The 18,493-nt window shown below is 44.5% G+C and overlaps 1 protein-coding gene across 1 annotated transcript in view; it reads left to right on the top strand.

The window, feature by feature from the left end:
* Positions 1-18,493, top strand: part of IFT74 (intraflagellar transport 74) — a 90,969-nt gene that overhangs the window by 54,728 nt on the left and 17,748 nt on the right. The window contains exons 12-14 of the mRNA XM_038769882.1: positions 3,958-3,998; positions 4,856-4,935; positions 13,759-13,812. Coding sequence (XP_038625810.1) covers positions 3,958-3,998; positions 4,856-4,935; positions 13,759-13,812 — 175 coding nt within the window. The remainder of the gene's footprint in view (positions 1-3,957; positions 3,999-4,855; positions 4,936-13,758; positions 13,813-18,493) is intronic.

The raw sequence follows: 18,493 nt of genomic DNA, 5'->3' as shown, positions 1-18,493 counted from the left end.
TTCTAATCCCAGTTTGCCATTAGTCTGCTGTGTGACCTTGGGCAAGTCACTTAACTTCTCTGTTCCGCAGTTTCCTTATCTGTAAAAATGGGGGTGAGGTACCTGTTTGCCCTCCCTCTAAGACTGTGACCCCCATGTAGGACAAAGATTGTGTCTGATCTGCTGATATTGTACTTACCCTAGTGTTAAGCACAGTGTTTATCACTTAGTAAGCACTTAACAAATACCACAATCATTAGGTAAAAGCCTTTTCTTTATATGAAGCTGAATTTTGGGTTAACTTGTGTTTTTATGCTCCCCCTCCCCACACACACACGAAAAAAAGAATCATTGTGCATGGATACTGTCCATATGCTTACCATATTCTGTGCCCCACCCTTCTCTCTCAAAAAAAATCAGTGGTATTTATTGAGTGCTTATTGTTTGCAGAGCACTGTATTAAACACATGGGAGAGTCCAATACAATAGGGTTGGTAGACACAGACACATTCCCTTCTATTAAAGAGCTTACAGTCCAGAGGGGGAAACAGACATTAAAATGAATTACAGAAAAGGAGATTGGTCCCTCTAAGCTTGTTGTGGGCGAGGAACACGTCCACCAACTCTATTATACTGTTCTCTCTCAAACGCTTAGTACAGTGCTCTGCATACAGTAAGCTCTCAGTAAATACGATTGATCGATTAATTGTCTGGAGAAATAGATTTGGGAATCATCTGCTTAGAAATGGTAGTTGAAGCCATGGGGGCAAATGAGTTCTCCAAGGGAGTGGGTGTAGAAGAGAAGAGGACCCAGAAGTGAGCTTTGGAGGGACTCCCCACAGTTGTAGAGTGGGAGGCAGAGGAGGAGCCCCCAGAATGAGTCCCCTCCTTCCTCTCCCGCTCCTCCCCCTCCCCATCCCCCCCGCCTTACCACCTTTCCCTCCCCACAGCACCTGTATATATGTATATATGTTTGTACGTATTTATTACTCTATTTATTTATTTATTTATTTTATTTGTACATATTTATTCTATTTTATTTTGTTAATATGTTTTGTTTTGTTGTCTGTCTCCCCCTTCTAGACTGTGAGCCCGCTGTTGGGTAGGGACCGTCTCTGTATGTTGCCAACTTGTACTTCCCAAGCGCTTAGTACAGTGCTGTGCACACAGTAAGTGCTCAATAAATACGATTGAATGAATGAATCAATGAATGAAGGAGCCTGCAAAAGAGACTGAGCAGGAGCGGTCACAGAAGTAGGAGAAGAACCAGGAGGGAGAACAGTATTGGTGAAGCCAGGGTTAGATAGTATTTCAAGGAGAAGGGGGTGGTCCACAGAGATGAAGGCAGCTGAGAGGTGGAGGAGGATTTGGAGGAAGAGAGTACATCGGATTTGGTGAGAAGGGCCCTTAGAAGGGGCTGTTTCCGTGGAATGAAGGGGGAGGAAGCCAGATTGCAGGGGGTCGAAGAGAGAATTGGAGGAGAGAAAGTGGAGGTAGAAAAAATTCTCCTTAATACTTTTCGCACGCTAGCCCTGGATAACATAACAAGTATTGACCGTGTTTAGCATGTGATGGCTTAACTGGTCTGTTCCTTTTTGTCCTTTTATTGGAAAAGATTTTGGGGGCAGCTATGGAAAAATGCCTTCTTGTGATTTTTGGAACTGGCAGTATTTTCCTTAGAGTGGATGGGATCAGATTATCTTAGTCATATATTTCTGAACCCGTAAACTGAATTGGGTTAATAATAATAATAGTGGTATTTATTAAGCGCTTACTATGTGTAAAGCACTGTTCTAAGCACTGGGGAGGTTACAAGGTGATCAGGTTGTCCCACGGGGGGCTCACAGTCTTAATCCCCATTTTACAGGTGAGGTAACTGAGGCCCAGAGAAGTTCAGTGACTTGCCCAAAGTCACACAGCTGACAATTGGCGGAGCTGGGATTTGAACCCGTAACCTCTGACCCCAAAGCCCGTGCTCTTTGCACTGAGCCACGCTGCTTCTTATTATGGCCCTTATCAATCAATCAATCGGATTTATTGAGCGCTTACTGTGTGCAGAGCACTGTACTAAGCGCTTGGGAAGTACAAGTTGGCAACATATAGAGACAGTCCCTACCCAACAGTGGGCTCACAGTCTTATGGCCCTTAGTAGGCATTTACTATGTATCAGACACTGTGGCGAGGGCTCGGGTAGGTAGGAGAAGCAGCACGGCCTGCTGGAAAGAGCATGGGCCTAAGAGTCAGGACCTGGGTTCCAGTTCCGGCCCCACTACTTGCCCGTTTGTATGGCCTTGGGCAAGTCATTTAACAACTCTGTGCTTCAGTTTCCTCTTATGTAAAATGGGAATTCAACACCTGTTCATCCTCCTACTTCAACAGCGAGCTTCTGGCGAGGTTGGGCCTGTGTCCAACCTCATTTTCCTGTCTCTACCCCACTGTTTAATACAGTGCTTGGCACGTAGTAAGTGCTTAACAAATATCATTATTCTTATTATTATTACAAGATAACGAGAAGCCGTGTGGCGTAGTGGATAGAGCCTGGGAGTCAGAAGGACCTGAGTTCTAGTCCTGGCTCTGCCACCTGACTGCTGTGTGACCTTGGGCAAGTCACTTACCTTCTCTGTGCTCCAGTGACCACGTCTCTAAAATGGGGATTCATTCATTCATTCATTCAGTCGTATTTATTGAGTGCTTACTGTGTGCACAGCACTGTACTAAGCACTTGGGAAGTACAAGTTGGCAACATATAGAGACGGTCCCTACCCAACAGCGGGCTCACAGTCTAGAAGGGGGAATTCAGGCTTTGAGCCCTGTGTGGGACAGGGACTGTGTCCAACGTGATTAACTCCTATCTACCCCATTTCATGTACCGTGCCTGGCACATAGTAAACGCTTAACAAATACCACAATTGTTATTATTATGGTTTCTCCACTTCTCCCTCCTACTTAGACTGTGAGCCCCATGCCGGACAGGGCCTGCATCCAACCTAATGAACTTGTATCTACTCCAGTGCTTAGAACAGTATTTGACACATAGTAAGCACTTAATAAATACCATAAAAAAAATCAGATCAGACCCAGTCCTGTCTCTCATGGGGCTCACAGTCTAAGGTAATAATAAAAATGATGGTGTTTGTTAAGCGCTTACTATATGTCAAGCAATTTTCTAAGCACTGGAGTAGATTCAAGTTAGTGTAGTAAGGTAAGGTGTAGAGAAAGCTGGTATTTTATCTCCATTTTGCACATGAGGAAACTGAGACCCGGAGAGGTTAAGTAAGTTATTCAAGGTCCCACCGCAGAACCCAGGTCTCCTGACTTGAAGTCCTGTGCTCTTTCCAGTAGGCTACTCTGCCTCCCCAATACATTCCTTCGCCTGGAGAAAGCCCAAAACTAGAATAGACTGATCTTAGTTTATTCCATTACAGGGACTCCTGGGATAGCCTTCTCAGTTGATTCCATGAAAATAGAATGCTAAGCAAAATAGTGCTATACAAACCATAGTTTTCCATAGGAAAAATGTAAAGTGCAGTAGCGCATTCCCAAATGGTCTGCTAGCTACATAACTATGTACCAATAGTAAAAGATTGTGACATTCAGTTTTCAAAGTATTGTCTTTCACATCCTATTCCGCAAAGACACCTTGTCCTAATACACTAAAAATCTAGCATCAAATGCCAGACAGAACAAACAGCTGTTGAAATGGGCTTTTAATCTCTCCTTTCAAGAAAGTTAATTTTAAAGGTTGAGAGCTGGAGACAGAGTGAAGGTATCTGAGCCAAGGTAATCTTTGCATCCTCTGGATTATCGTAGCATTCTTGTGAAGCGAGCACTGCCTGCAAGCCATACAAGTATAACAGTTCGGTGGCACGGAATGAAGGTTGTTCTGTATAGTCGATGATCCTCGTATTTAGTTCTTGTTCACCCACAAACTTGAATAACTTTTTCTGAAATCGGATTATGTGTATTTTGCCTTTGTAGGTTAAAGATGATAATCAGGAAATATTGTTAATGGAGAGACAGTAAGTACCATTTGCCTACAAATAAAAAATTCCACGCATCTCTCATCAAGGTTGTCACCTCTCTAAGCCTGTTCCAACTTGGCTGGCATGTGAATTGGTGAAGGGTATCTTGCTCTCAAAATGCTCCACTAGAGTCAGCTTGACTAATGCCAAGGCCGGGGCCTTGCGGGGAGGAGAAAAATGTCATACCGATTTAGCTTTCAGAGAGATTCTTTCAAGCTTTTCCCTTTGTAGCCATAAAAGTATTTCTCTGAACAAAAACTTCGATAACATAATTGTGGCTTGGAAAGAATGACTTATTTTTAGCTTTCTTCCAGTGACTACCCTTTTCAGATTATTTCTCCCTTGGAATTGTTTTGCATTTTTAACCCATTGATTCTTTAGTATTTGGTTGACATATTTCTATTATCTCCAGGTCATTTATTGTTTTTCTGCATTGTGGTTTCCTGATTTAGTATTGTGGGCAAGTCTGTGTTTTGTTCCCATATCATGAAAAATTCTTGGTAGAATAGTGTAGCAGCAATAATATTTAACTGAGTGCATACTGAATGTGATGCACTCTTCTAAGCATTGGGGGAAAGTGCCCCAGAGAAGCAGAAGACAGGTTCCCTACCCATTAGGACCTTATTGTTTAATGAGTTTACACTATAGGACATAAAATTTATCTTTTGGCATGCCACAGTACACTGTCTCCATCATTGTGTATTTACAGTTATTTTTAAGCACTTTCTTTTCTTGACTCTTTTTAACCATTTTTACTAGTAAAATTAAAGATCATTCCATGCTCTATTGAAACTCTAGATTTTCTACTCCCTTTGTTTTATAATACTGAACATTACTATTATTTGATCCTGTAGGCTAGCCGATATAAAAGAAACAATTATCAATTATAGTGAAGAAGTACGACAGCTGGACATGGAAATAGACGAGCACCAAGGTAATGGTTAGAACACTTGTCAGAACAATGGAAATATTAACGTGAAATTGTTTGTTACGTGGGATTCCCTAACAAACAGATTAATACCGTCAAAGTCATATAGAAAAAAGGGGTTATTTAAAGATTTTCATTGAATATTCTGTAAGGCCAAGCTGTCTTAAGCACTGACAAATTTTGAGCATTCCAGAATTTCAAGTGGTGTTTAATCCTTAAACCCATATTATGAGACTGGTATGCTACAGATTCCTTAATCCAGACATATCTTGTTCTAAAGAACCCCTCCTTTAAAGAAATCACCCCCAAAAAAGTCACCCAATCAGAACAGAAGCAATGCCACTTGATTTTTAGAATCTTGTTTTCAAGGAAATTACAGTAATTTGGCTTCTCCAAAAAGAAATTCGGTAGTAAGTCAGTCAGTGGTATTTAGTGAGTGCTTACTGTGTACAGAGAGCTGTACTAAGCACTTGGGAGACTACAGTACAACAGAGTTGGTAGACATGTTTTCTGCCCACAAGCGCTTAGTGTACTTCCCAAGCGCTTAGTACAGTGCTCTGCACATAGTAAGCGCTCAATAAATACGATTGATGATGATGATGATGAAGAAGCTTACAGTCTAGAGGGGGAGACAGACAATGAAGTGAATTATGGATATGTACATAAGTGCTGTGGGGCTGAGGGTAGGGTGACGGTCAAGTGTTTAATGGGTACAAATTCAAGTGCATAGTTAATGCAAGAGGGAGAGGGAGTAGGGGAAATGAGGGCTTAAGCTGGGAAGGCCTCTTGGAGGAAATGTGATTTTAATAAGGCTTTGAAGGTGGGGAAAGTGGTGGTCTGTCATATATGAAGGGGGTGGGAATTCCAGGCCAGAGGGAGGTTGTGGATGGTGGTGAGATAGATGAGATTAGGGTATAGTGAGTAGGTCAGCATTAGAAAAGGCAAGTGTGTAGACTGGGTTGTAGTAGGAAATCAGCGAGGTAAGGTAGGAGAGAGAAAGCTGATTGAGTGCCCTAAAGTCAAGGGTAAGGAGTTTCTATTTGATGTGGAGGTGGATGGGCAGCCACTGGAGGTTTCCGAGGAGTGGGGAAAGAGGAACTGAAGCGTTTTTCAGAAAATGATTCTGGCAGCAGAGTGAAATAGGGACTGGAGTGGGAAGAGACAGGAGGTCAGCGAGGAGGCTGATGCAGTAGTTAAGGTGGGATATATGATAAGTGCTGGGAATCTACGCAGAGGTGACAGTTGAAGCCATGGGAGAGAATGAGTTCTCCAAGGGAGTGGATATTGATGGAGAGTAGAAGGGGACCCAGAACTGAGCCTTGAGGGACCCCCACAGATTGAGGGTGGGAGGCAGAGCCCGTTCTAGACTGTGAGCCCGTTGTTGGGTAGGGACTGTCTCTATATGTTGCCAACTTGTACTTCCCAAGCGCTTAGTACAGTGCTCTGCACACAGTAAGCACTCAATAAATATGATTGAATGAATGAGGAGAAGGCTGCAAAAAAGACCGAGAAGGAGTGGCTGGAGAGATCAGAGGAGAACCAGGCTAGGACAGTGTCAGTGAAACCGAGATTAGATAGCGTTTTCAGAATTGGGTGGTCCATAGTTTTGAAGGCAGTAGAAAGGTTGAGGAGGTTTAGGATGGAGTAGAGGCCATTGGATTTGGCAAGAAGGAGGTCATTGATAACCTTCAAGAGGGCTGTTTCCATAGAGTGAAGAGGACAGAAGCCAAATTGCAGGGTGATGAGGAGAGAAGTGGAGGAGAGAAAATGTCGGTAGCTGGTGTAGACAACTCTCTCAAGGAGTTTGTAGAGACATGGTAGGAGAGAGATGGGGTGATAATGGAGGGAGCTGTGGGGTCAAGTGAAGGATTTTTTAGGATAGGGGATAAATGGGCATGTTTGAAAGCAGTGGGGAAAGAGCCACTGGAAAGTGAGTGGTTGATGGCAATCAGGAAAAGAAGGGAGGGGGCAGTTGTTTTGGTAAAATGGGAAGGGATTTGGTTGGAGATGCAGGTATAGGGGTAGAATTTCAGAGAATTTGAGATCTCTTGAGATACCGCTTGGCAGAATGGTAGAGTCAAAGAGGGGGCAGGAGGAGAGGAAGGGTCTGAAGAGGTTTCAATTTTATCGACGAAGTATATGGCAAGGTAATTATTCATTCCTTCAATCATTCAATCATTTAAGCACTTACTGTGTGCAGAGCACTGTACTAAGTGCTTGGGAGAGTACAATACAGCAATAAAGAGGCACATTAAGGGTAAGAGATGGAGGCACGGAGGTACAGGAGTTTGAAGAGGGAGTTAAAAGTCTGAAACAGCTGTTGGGGAAGTAGGCATGGGCATCAATGAGAATGGAGCTTAAGTATTGGTGCTGGGCGGAGGAGAGGGCATCATTAAAGCAGGTGAGGACGAAGTTGAGATGGACAAATTCTCTTAGATCTGTACCCTTTGGGAACTTGGTATTCACCCGACCCTCAGCCCCACAGCACTTATGTACAAAGCTGTAATTTATTTAGTAATATTAACGTCTGTCTCTCCCTCTAGACCATAATCTTGTTGTGGGCCGGGAATATGTCTACCAACTTGTTGCACTTAGTACAGTGCTGTGCACACAGTAAGCACTCAATAAAACCACTGACCGATTGATTGAAAAGGCCCGCCTGGTGTCTAGATTTCCACCAGCAGTACTAAATATTTTGTTATGCTGCAACTTATTATATGACCTCTTAGAAGGAGGGACGGTGTCTATTTAACCCTGCTTTGAATTAGGCCTTTTCTAGTACAAAACATCTGTTGGCATTTAATATAGTATTATAATGTGGTATCTGGGGTAGGAATTATATTACAAATGAACAGAGCAGTTTGAATCGATCAATGGTATTTGTTGAGTGCTTATAGTGTGCAGAGCACTATACTAAGCACTTGGGAGAGAACAGTACAGTAAAGGGACAGGATCCCTGCCCACAGGGAGCTTATAGATTAGAGGGCAGGACAGACATTAAAATAAATTACAGATGGATGTGTTCATAAGTGGGGCTGGGGTGGGGTGAATAGGGTCATATAAGAGGTACCACCAGAAAAATAGATTTGGAGTCATCTGCAAAAAAGTGGTAGCCAAAGTCATATGAGCGATCATGAGTTCCTCAAGTGAGTGTTAAGCAAGAGGAAGCAAGGGACCCAGCACAGAGCCTTGGGGGTTGCCCATAATGAGAGAACAAGGTTTAGAAGAGGAACCAGAGGGAGAAACCGAGACGGAACGGTCAAAGAGGTAGGAAAACCAGATTAGTACTGTGTCAGCAAAACCGAGGCCTGATAGTATTTCAAAGGGGGGGAAAGTGGTCCGTGGTGTCAAATCAGTGAAGAGATTGAGGAGGATCAAGATGGAGTAGAGCCCTTTGGATTTGGCTATGAGGTCATTGGTGATTTTTTTATGGTATTTGTTAAGCGCTTACTTTATGCTAGGCACTGTAACTCAGCACTGGCGTAGATAGATACAAGATAAGTGGGTTGGACGCAGTCCCCGTCCCACATAGGTAACTGAGGCACAGAGAAGTTAGGTGACTTGCCCAAGGATACATAGCAAACAAGTGGCGGAGCTGGGATTAGAACCTAGGTCCTCTGACTCCTAGGCCTGTGCTCTTGCAGAGTAGTCTAAGTGGAGTGAAGGGGTAACAAGCCAGACTGCAGGGCTGAGAAGACTGAGTTGAGAAAAAAGTAAAGCCATGGCTATATATGACCCATTCTAGGAGTTGGATAGGGATTGGAGTAGGGAGACGGGGCAATAGCCAGAGGGGCCCTGGGAATCGAGAGAGGGCTTTTAAAAAAAAAATGGAGGTGAAACTCATGCCTGTTAAAAGGTATGGGGAAAAGAGGGGTTTGAGCATGAGAGTTTGAAGATGGCAGTAAGGGAGGAGAGGAAGCGCTAAATAAATATGATTGAATTGAATGAATGAAAGGAGAGTAAGAGCCAGCGATTTTTTTGTGAGGTGAGGGGATACGGTCAGATGCTCAGGTAGAGGAGGTGGATTTATAGAGCAGGTAGGCAGTCTCCTCTCAGGAGTGTTGAAGGGGTGATGGGAGACCATCAGCCTATTTGGTGGGGTCCTCAGAGGTTGGGAGGGATGCAGTTGGGGAATTGGGGGCTTCAGTTGAATGTTTGGAAGGGCTAGTTGGTGTTGTGGGCATATGAGTTGGTGAGGTATGACTAGTAGAACTGTTGAGCAGAAAACAGCTGAATGCTATCTGCTCAGTAAATGTTTACCTAGATATTGTTTCATAGTCCTGCATTTGCTTTGTTGATCCTTTGCTGTATTTTCTTCGCATTAATTTCTGTTTCAAATTTACCTTTCAATTTTCCATTTTTAACTCTTTCTTATTTTTGTATGCTGGAACAATAAAGAAGGTATGTAGTAGTTGTTGCTGTAGATAATTTAATAGTGGTAAAGAGGTTTAGTCAGCCTGGACACCAGTGTTAAATGTATTTGTTATTCAGCATCTCCATATCAGTCAGTGGCATTTAAGGAGCATTTACATGCTCAACATGTATGTATGCTCAACATGCTCAACAGTGCAGCGTACTGTTCTAAGCACTTGGAAGAGTACAATACAACAGAATAGCAAATGCTCTCAGTTTAGGTGGGTCTGTAGTCCAGAATGAAGTTTGTAAACTTACCTCTAAATCAGAAGTGCCTTATTGTCTCTTCTCTTTTCATTCCCAGGAGGATGCTAGCTGATGTTTGCTATGTTTGAGCTGTGTGCTCTGCACACAGTAAGCGCTCAATAAATACGACTGAATGAATGTTTCCTGGGCATAGAGAGAAAAGGAAATATCTATAGGTTCAAGTGTGATTGGATAAACTGAGGGGGCCAAAATAGGTTTTTAGAGGAAACATTAGGATATTAGGTGATCAATCAACCAACCAGAAGCAGTGTGGTCTAGTGGAAAGAGCATGAGCCTAGGAGTCAAAAAACTTGGGTTCTAATACCGGTTTGCCATTAGTCTGCTCTGTGACCTTGGGCAAGTCACTTAACCTCTCTGTGCCTCAGTTCTCTCATCTGTAAAATGGGGATTCAATACCTGTTCTCCCTCCTACTTAGACTTTAAGCCCCATGTGGAACCTTATTATCCTGTATCTACCCCAGCACTTAGCAAAGTGCATGGCACATAGTAAGCACTTAACAAACACCACAATTACTATTTATTGAGCACTTACCGTGTACCAAGCACTGTACTAAATGCTTGGGAGAGTATGCACTTGAGAAGCAGCATGGACTAGTGGAAAGAGCATGGGCCTGAGTTCTAATCCCAGCTTTGCCGTTTGTGTGACCTTGGGCAAGTCACTTAACTTCTCTGTGCCTCAGCTTCTTCAACTTAAAATGGGGATTCAATACTTAGACTGTAAGCCCCATGTGGGACAAACTATGCCGAACTGATTACCCTGTATCTATCCTAATGCTTAGAACAATGCTTGGCATATAGTATGTGCTTTAACAAATATCATTATTATTATTATTCCAATACAATAGAGTTGGTAGACATAATCGCTGCCCAGAAGGAGCTTGCTGCTTAGAGGGGGAGACCAACATTAAAATAAGTTACAGAAAGGGGGAAAAGGCAGAGAATATAAGGCTGTGTACATAAGTGCTGTGGGGCTGAGGGTATCAAAGTGCTTAAAGTGCCTAGACAACACAGAGTGGGGATGAATGGAGTGGGGAAATGCGGGATTAGTCAGGGAAGACCTTTGAAGAGGGGGAGAGTGGCCGTATTCTGTATATGGATGAGGAGGGAGTTGCAGGCCAGAAGGAGGCTTATTAAAATCACATTGCCTTAAAGGGCCTTTCCCGACTAAGCCCTCATTTCCGCTTCTCCCTCTCCCTTCAATGTCGCCCCGTACTTGATTTGTATCCTTTAAGCACTAGATATATTCACCGTACGCCTCACAGCTCTTACGTACATATCCATAATTTATTTTAATGTTTGTCTTCCCCTCTAGATTGTATGCTCTATGTGGGCAGGGAACATAATAATAATAATAATAATGGCATTTGTTAAGCGCTTACTATGTGCGAAACACTGTTCTAAGTGCTGGGGGGATACAAGGTGATCAGGTTGTCCCATGTGGGGCTCACAATTTTAATCCCCATTTTACAGATGAGGTAACTGAGGCACAGAGACGTTAAATGACTTACCCAAAGTCACACAGCTGGTCGGTGGTGGAGCTGGTATTAGAACCCATGACCTCTGACTCCCAAGCCCGTGCTCTTTCCACTGAGCCGTGCTGCTTCTACCTACTCTGTTGTATTCTCTCTCTCCAGCACTTAGTACAGTGCTTTGCTCACATTAAGTGCTCAATAAATACCATTGATTGATTGATTGAAGATTAAAGTGAAACAGTACTTCTCCAGGGGCCCACAGTTCAAATGTAAACTCAGCCATAAAATTTTGTATGGACCCCAGAAAACTCGAGAAATGGTCATTTCTGAAGGCCCCCAACCTGAGGCAAATCTGGTCAACTGATTCCTTGTGGAGAAAGAATTTACAATGTTTGAGTCCTCCTAGAAAGGAATGCAGCTCCCAGGCTTGGCAGGGTTATCAGGATAGCAAACAGTTCTGCTATTCTGCTTAGCCGATAGTATTGTTCCTCCATCAGCTTGAGCACCAGGTTGTTTCCTGATCTCATCGACAAGCATCAGATGGTCAGGGAAGCTCACATCTCCCTAAAGCACTGGCCCTGCTGGATCAGTAGGGAAAATCTCTACTGTAGGGAATCTCTACTGTAGTAGGGAAGATCAAAAATCTCCAGTGGCTACCAATCAATCTGCGCATCAGGCAGAAACTCCTCACCCTGGGCTACAAGGCTGTCCATCGCCTCGCCCCCTCCTACCTCACCTCCCTTCTCTCCTTCTACAGCCCACCCCGCACCCTCCGCTCCTCTGCTGCTGATCTCCTCACCGTACCTCGTTCTCGCCTGTCCCGCCGTCGACCCCCGGCCCCCGTCATCCCCCGGGCCTGGAATGCCCTCCCTCTGCCCATCCGCCAAGCTAGCTCTCTTCCTCCCTTCAAGGCCCTACTGAAAGCTCACCTCCTCCAGGAGGCCTTCCCAGACTGAGCGCCTTCCTTCCTCTCCCCCTCGTCCCCCTCTCCATCCCCCCCATCTTACCTCCTTCCCTTCCCCACAGCACCTGTATATATGTATATATGTTTGTACATATTTATTACTCTATTTATTTATTTATTTTACTTGTACATATCTATTCTATTTATTTTATTTTGTTAGTATGTTTCGTTTTGTCTCCCCCTTTTAGACTGTGAGCCCACTGTTGGGTAGGGACTGTCTCTATATGTTACCAATTTGTACTTCCCAAGCGCTTAGTACAGTGCTCTGCACACAGTAAGCGCTCAATAAATACGATTGATGATGATGATCAGGCAATAAACCTTACTGAATCCCATTTGTGATGCCTGCCTGTTGGAGAAAGTTGAGGGATCTTAGTTGGTGGAGAGTCCTATATCTCTAATACCTGAATTAGAAGCCTAATTAGCAAACAATCCTCTTGGACAACAGACCATGCCAGAGGGATTGTTAAGCACTTAATAATAATGCTAGTGGTATGTGTTAAGTGCTTGCTATGTGTCAGGCACTGTACTAAGCTCTGGGATGGATAAAAGCAAATTGGGTTGCATACAGTCCCCCTGTGCCACATGGGGCTCACAGGCTCAATCCCCACTTTACAGATGAGGTAACTGAGCCACAGAGGAGTGACGTGATTTGCCCAAGGTCACACAGCAGACGAGTGGCGGAGCCAGGATTAGAGCCCATGACCTTCTGACTTCGAAGCCTGTCTCCATCCATTATACCATGCTGATTGTGCCTGGCACTGTACTAGGGGCTGGAGATAATTGGGTTGGACACAGTCCCTGTCCCACACAGGGCTCACAATTTTAATCCCCATTTTGCGGATGAAGGAACTGAGGCACAGAGAATCAGTTAATCATATTTCTTGAGTGCTTACTATGTGCTGAGCATTGCCCATAGTCACACAGCTGACGAGTGGCAGAGCCGGGATTAGAACCCATGACCTCTGACTCCCAAACCCGTGCTCTTTCCACTGATCCATGCTGCTTCTCCAGATTAAGACTGTGAGCCCCACGTGGGACAACCCTATTACCTTGTATCTACCCCAGCGCTTAGAACAGTGCTTGGCACATAGTAAGCACTTATCAAATACCATAATTATTAATTATTATTATTAGAACCTAGGTCCTCTGACTCTCAGGCACATGCTCTTTCCACGAGGCCACGTTGCTTCCCATTTACTTGAGCCCTCAGCACGATTACAGAATGCGCCTCCTTGTCAGCCCCCACTCCCAGTTATCGGCATATTTGGCTAACTGGCACCTACCAGTCCCCAGGTATGTCAGATAAAGATTTTACACTGGTTAGGTGGGTGGACCTAATAGCCAAATGTTAAATTTGTGCAAAGTGAGTACATTTCCACAGTGGCTAACGTCTGCCTATACGAAAGGATGCTGTTTCTCATTTCTAAAATTATTTTTGGAATCTGTAAAAATGTGGAGAGAACAAAGAATGCTAAAATTTGAGGTACAGGATGTCACATGACGACAATCTTATGTCACATATAGAATGACTTTGAAAGATAGCAGTGGTGATAGTTTGGAAACAAAGTGATAGCATGTTATTTTAAATTTTTCACAGAATTTTACTTGAAAATTTGTGACTACTAAAACTATTCAAAATGGTATTGGAATATGCCTAACAGATACCTGGTGTTTGTGAAGTCAGAGCTGTTTTATTTTTATCTCTTGCAGGTGAAATGAGACAGAAATACAAAGAGCTGAAGAAAAGGGAGGAAAACATGGACTGTAAGTTGTTATGCTTTTTTGTAGAGCACATCCTTGGATTGCAATCCAATACTAATGTCTTTATTTTTTGACCTGACATTGATCAAAACAGGATCTCATTGTCTTGTGAGGTAAAGCACTGTTATTGAGTATAATAATTAATACTTATGGCAGTCATTAAGCACTTTTTGCCAAGTGTACTGATAACTGGGGTAGGCTTAAGGTAATCAATTCAGACACAGTCCCTGTCTGACATGAGGCTCACAATCTAACCCTGATTTTACAGAGGAGGAAACTGTGGCACAGAGAGGTTAAGTGACTTGTTCGGGATCACACAGCAGGCCGGAGCCAGACCTGAGATTAGACCCTATGACTCCTGACCCCCAGAATCATGTTTTGTCCATTAGGCAATACTGTCTCCTTGGTTACTTCAATCTGGCTAGTTTCAAAAAGAAGCATTAGATGTGAAATGTGTACTCCAACTCTCAAACAATTCTTTGATCGGTTTTCCAGTTCCTTTAGAAGTTTCTCAAATACAAATCAAAAACAAAATACAGACAATTTTCTTTCCTTGTGGACTCTTTATTTCATACCCCTTCTGCTCTCAGAAACCTGGAGCACCAGTGGATGCTGAGTCCTCAACAGACAATCCAACTGGCAGGTATAATCAATCAATCAGTCAATCGTATTTATTGAGCGCTTACTGTGTGCAGAGCACTGTACTAAGCACTTGGGAAGTACAAGTTGGCAACATATAGAGACGGTCCCTACCCAACAGTGTGCTCACAGTCTAGAAAATAAGGAGAGTTGAATATGTGTTAACAGGGTCACTAAGACACACCCCCAGTCAATAAGTCAATCAATCTAACCATCAATACTCTAGATTTAATCACAGAACACAGTTCAATTTCCCTGTTCAAGGCCATAAGAGTCAATACTGTTACCTGGAAGGAGGGTACCTGAATATTTACTAATAATAATAATAATAATGATGGCATTTGTTAAGCGCTTACTATGTGCAGAGCACTGTTCTAAGCGCTGGGGGGATACAAGGTGATCAAGTTGTCCCATGTGGGGCTCACAGTCTTAATCCCCATTTTACAGATGAGGGAACTGAGGTTTAGAGAATCAATCAATCAATCAATCAATCGTATTTATTGAGCGCTTACTATGTGCAGAGCACTGTACTAAGCTCTTGGGAAGTACAAATTGGCAACACATAGAGGCAGTCCCTACCCAACAGTGGGAAGTTAAGTGACTTGCCCAAGGTCACACAGCAGACGTGGCGGAGCCGGGATTCGAACCCATGACCTCTGACTCCAAAGCCCGGGCTCTTTCCACTGAGCCACGCTGCTTGGTTCTGGAAGTACTGATCTCTTGAACTGCTGTTCACTGGGTATCAAGTCAACAAGCCTGTGCCCTTCATTCATTCATTCACTCGTATTTATTGAGCGCTTACTGTGTGCAGAGCACTGTACTAAGCGTTTGGAAAGTACAGTTCGGCAACATACAGAGACAGTCCCTACTCAACAGTGGGCTCAGAGTCTAGAAGTCTCCTGTGATGTGTCCTTCTATTTCCCGGGTCAGGCCTTCAAGGGGTCCTTTCCAATTAGCCCAGTAGGACCATCTTTTCCCTTGAGCCTCATTTGGGGTCACCCCAGAATCACCAAAGACCCCAGGATTGTGCCAATTAGGAAATTTCTGGAACAGCCAAACCGATTTTGGCTCTGTTTAGCCACTGCGTGGCAGCAGAAAACTGAGCAAGAACTTCCTTTTCGAATTGTTTTATAGCATTTCCTCGGTTTGTCTTTGACACAATGACTTTTCCTCTTAGAGTAGATTTCCAGTATCACACAGTTGGATCTCTTATCACAAAATGAATTAATTACTGCCCTTCCCCGGAGACCACGGCTATCTGTATTAGACACAATGGGATCCTAGCCGAGCTAGTGAGGCTGGAGTTCCAGTACTGGCTGATGATTGACGAGCAATGTCACCAGGGTTCCTGTGCACTTGGCAGTAGCATTCGGGCTTTTCGTCTTTGCCCACAACAAAAGCAAGCCCAGAAAGGTTTTTTTATTTTGTTTTTTTTAAATGGTATTAAGCGCATCAAACGCTATTCTAAACACTGGGGTAGGTACAAGTTAATTAGATGGGACACAGTCCCTGTCCTGCATAGGACTCACAGTCTAAGTAGGAGGGGCGTATCTGATAATTCTGTTGTATTGTTCTCTCCCAAGCACTTAATACAGTGCTCTGTGCAAAGTAAGTGCTCAGTCAATACCGTTGATTGATTAAGGGAGAACAGGTATTTAATTCCCGTTTTACAGTTGAGGGAACTTAGGTCACAGAGAAGTGGAGTGGCTTGCCCAAGGTCACACAGCAAGCAGTTGGCAGAGCTGGGATCAGAACCCAGGTCCTCTGACTCCTAGGCTCTTTCCATTAGGCCTGGCTCCTTCTCCAAACCTTTCTACAAAATCCCACCACGAAAGGCCTGATTATCTACTTTGCTCGCTTTTGGTGTTGGGATGTTAATTTTGCGTGCCACAAGCTCACTCGGTCAATCAGTTGGTATTGAGCATTTGGAGTGCACAGAGAGAACTTGGGAAAGTACAAGTCAATAAAGGTGGTAGACACGATCCCTCCCAGGCGCTTATGGTCTAAAGGCGGAGACTGACATTAAAATAGATTATTCATTCATTCAATTGTGTTTATTGAGCGCTTACTGTGTGCAGAGCACTGTACTAAGCACTTGGGAAGTATAAATCGGCAACATATAGAGACGGTCCCTACCCAACAACAGGCTCACAGACTAGATTAGATAAATAGGATAAGACTATAAGTGCTGTTGAGCTGGGGTAAGCATCAAAATACTTAAAAGGCACATAGCCAAGTGCAGGCTGTATACCCTGCTCCTAATTGTTTGAGGGACACTCCTGTATCAACCCCAAATCCAGACTTCATTTTACAGGCCTGAAATAGAGACACCTGCATAAGGATAGTAAAGAGCAACTGGCCTTGCCACTTCCCTTCTCCTCAACACGCTATCCGACCTTGGTTTCACAGACTCCGTCCTCTCCTGGTTCTCCTCTTATCTCTCTGGTCGTTCATTCTCAGTCTCTTTTGCAGGCTCCTCCTCCCCCTCCCATCCCCTTACTGTGGGGGTTCCCCAAGATTCAGTGCTTGGTCCCCTTCTGTTCTCGATCTACACTCACTCCCCTGGAGACCTCATTTGCTCCCACGGCTTCCACTATCATCTCTACGCTGATGACACCCAGATCTCCATCTCTGCCCCTGCTCTCTCCCCCTCTCTCCAGGCTCGCATCTCCTCCTGCCTTCAGGACATCTCCATCTGGATGTCTGCCCACCACCTAAAACTCAACATGCCCAGGACTGAACTCCTTGTCTTCCCTCCCAAACCCTGCCCTCTCCCTGACTTTCCCATCTCTGTTGACGGCACTACCATCCTTCCCGTCTCACAAGCCCGCAACCTTGGTGTCATCCTCGACTCCGCTCTCTCATTCACCCCTCACATCCAAGCCGTCACCAAAACCTGCCGGTCTCAGCTCCGCAACATTGCCAAGATCCACCCTTTCCTCTCCATCCAAACCGCTACCCTGCTCGTTCAAGCTCTCATCCTATCCCATCTGGACTACTGCATCAGCCTTCTCTCTGATCTCCCATCCTCGTGTCTCTCCCCACTTCAGTCCATACTTCATGCTGCTGCCCGGATTGTCTTTGTCCAGAAACGCTCTGGACATGTTACTCCCCTCCTCAAAAGTCTCCAGTGGCTACCAATCAATCTGCGCATCAGGCAGAAACTCCTCACCCTCGGCTTCAAAGCTGTCCATCCCCTCGCCCCCTCCTACCTCACCTCCCTTCTCTCCTCCTACAGCCCAGCCAGCACCCTCCGCTCGTCTGCCGCTAATCTCCTCACCGTGCCTCGTTCTCACCTGTCCCGCCGTCGACCCCCGACCCATGTCATCCCCCAGGCCTGGAATGGCCTCCCTCTGCCGATCCGCCAAGCTGGCTCTCTTCCTCCCTTCAAGGCCCTACTGAGAGCTCACCTCCTCCAGGAGGCCTTCCCAGACTGAGCCCCTTCCTTCCTCTCCCTCTCATCCCCCTCTCCATCCTCCCATCTTACCTCCTTCCCTTCCCCACAGCACCTGTATATATGTATATATGTTTGTACATATTACTCTATTTATCTTGTACATATCTATTCTATTTATTTTATGTTGTTAGTATGTTTGGTTTTGTTCTCTGTCTCCCCCTTCTAGACTGTGAGCCCTCTGTTGGGTAGGGACTGTCTCTATATGTTGCCAACTTGTACTTCCCAAGCGCTTAGTACAGTCTCTGCACACAGTAAGCGCTCAATAAATATGATTGATTGATTGATTCCCTCTGGTTCCCTCCTTCAGAGCAGGTCCGTCAGTCAGTCAGTCGTATTTATTGAGCGCCTGCTGTGTGCAGAGCAGTGTACTAAGTGCTTGGGAGAGTGCAATACAACAACAGACACATTCCTTGCATTCTGGAGCACAAGTAATCCCACTGGTTCCACCATCTCTGTGGCATATCTGCCTCAGGAGAATCTCACTGGTTCTGTACAAATTGGGCCCTGGCTGACTGAGAAATTAAAGACAACCCATTCCAACTCTATTCTAGTTAGTTTAGCTCCATAGCAGCCCCATCCTTCCAAAGC

This window comes from Tachyglossus aculeatus, chromosome X4 (genome assembly GCF_015852505.1).
Source record: "Tachyglossus aculeatus isolate mTacAcu1 chromosome X4, mTacAcu1.pri, whole genome shotgun sequence".
Classification (NCBI taxonomy): Eukaryota; Metazoa; Chordata; class Mammalia; order Monotremata; family Tachyglossidae; genus Tachyglossus; species Tachyglossus aculeatus.
The sequence above is the reverse complement of the archived record's forward strand: the minus strand, read 5'-3'. Positions and strand labels throughout refer to the sequence as shown.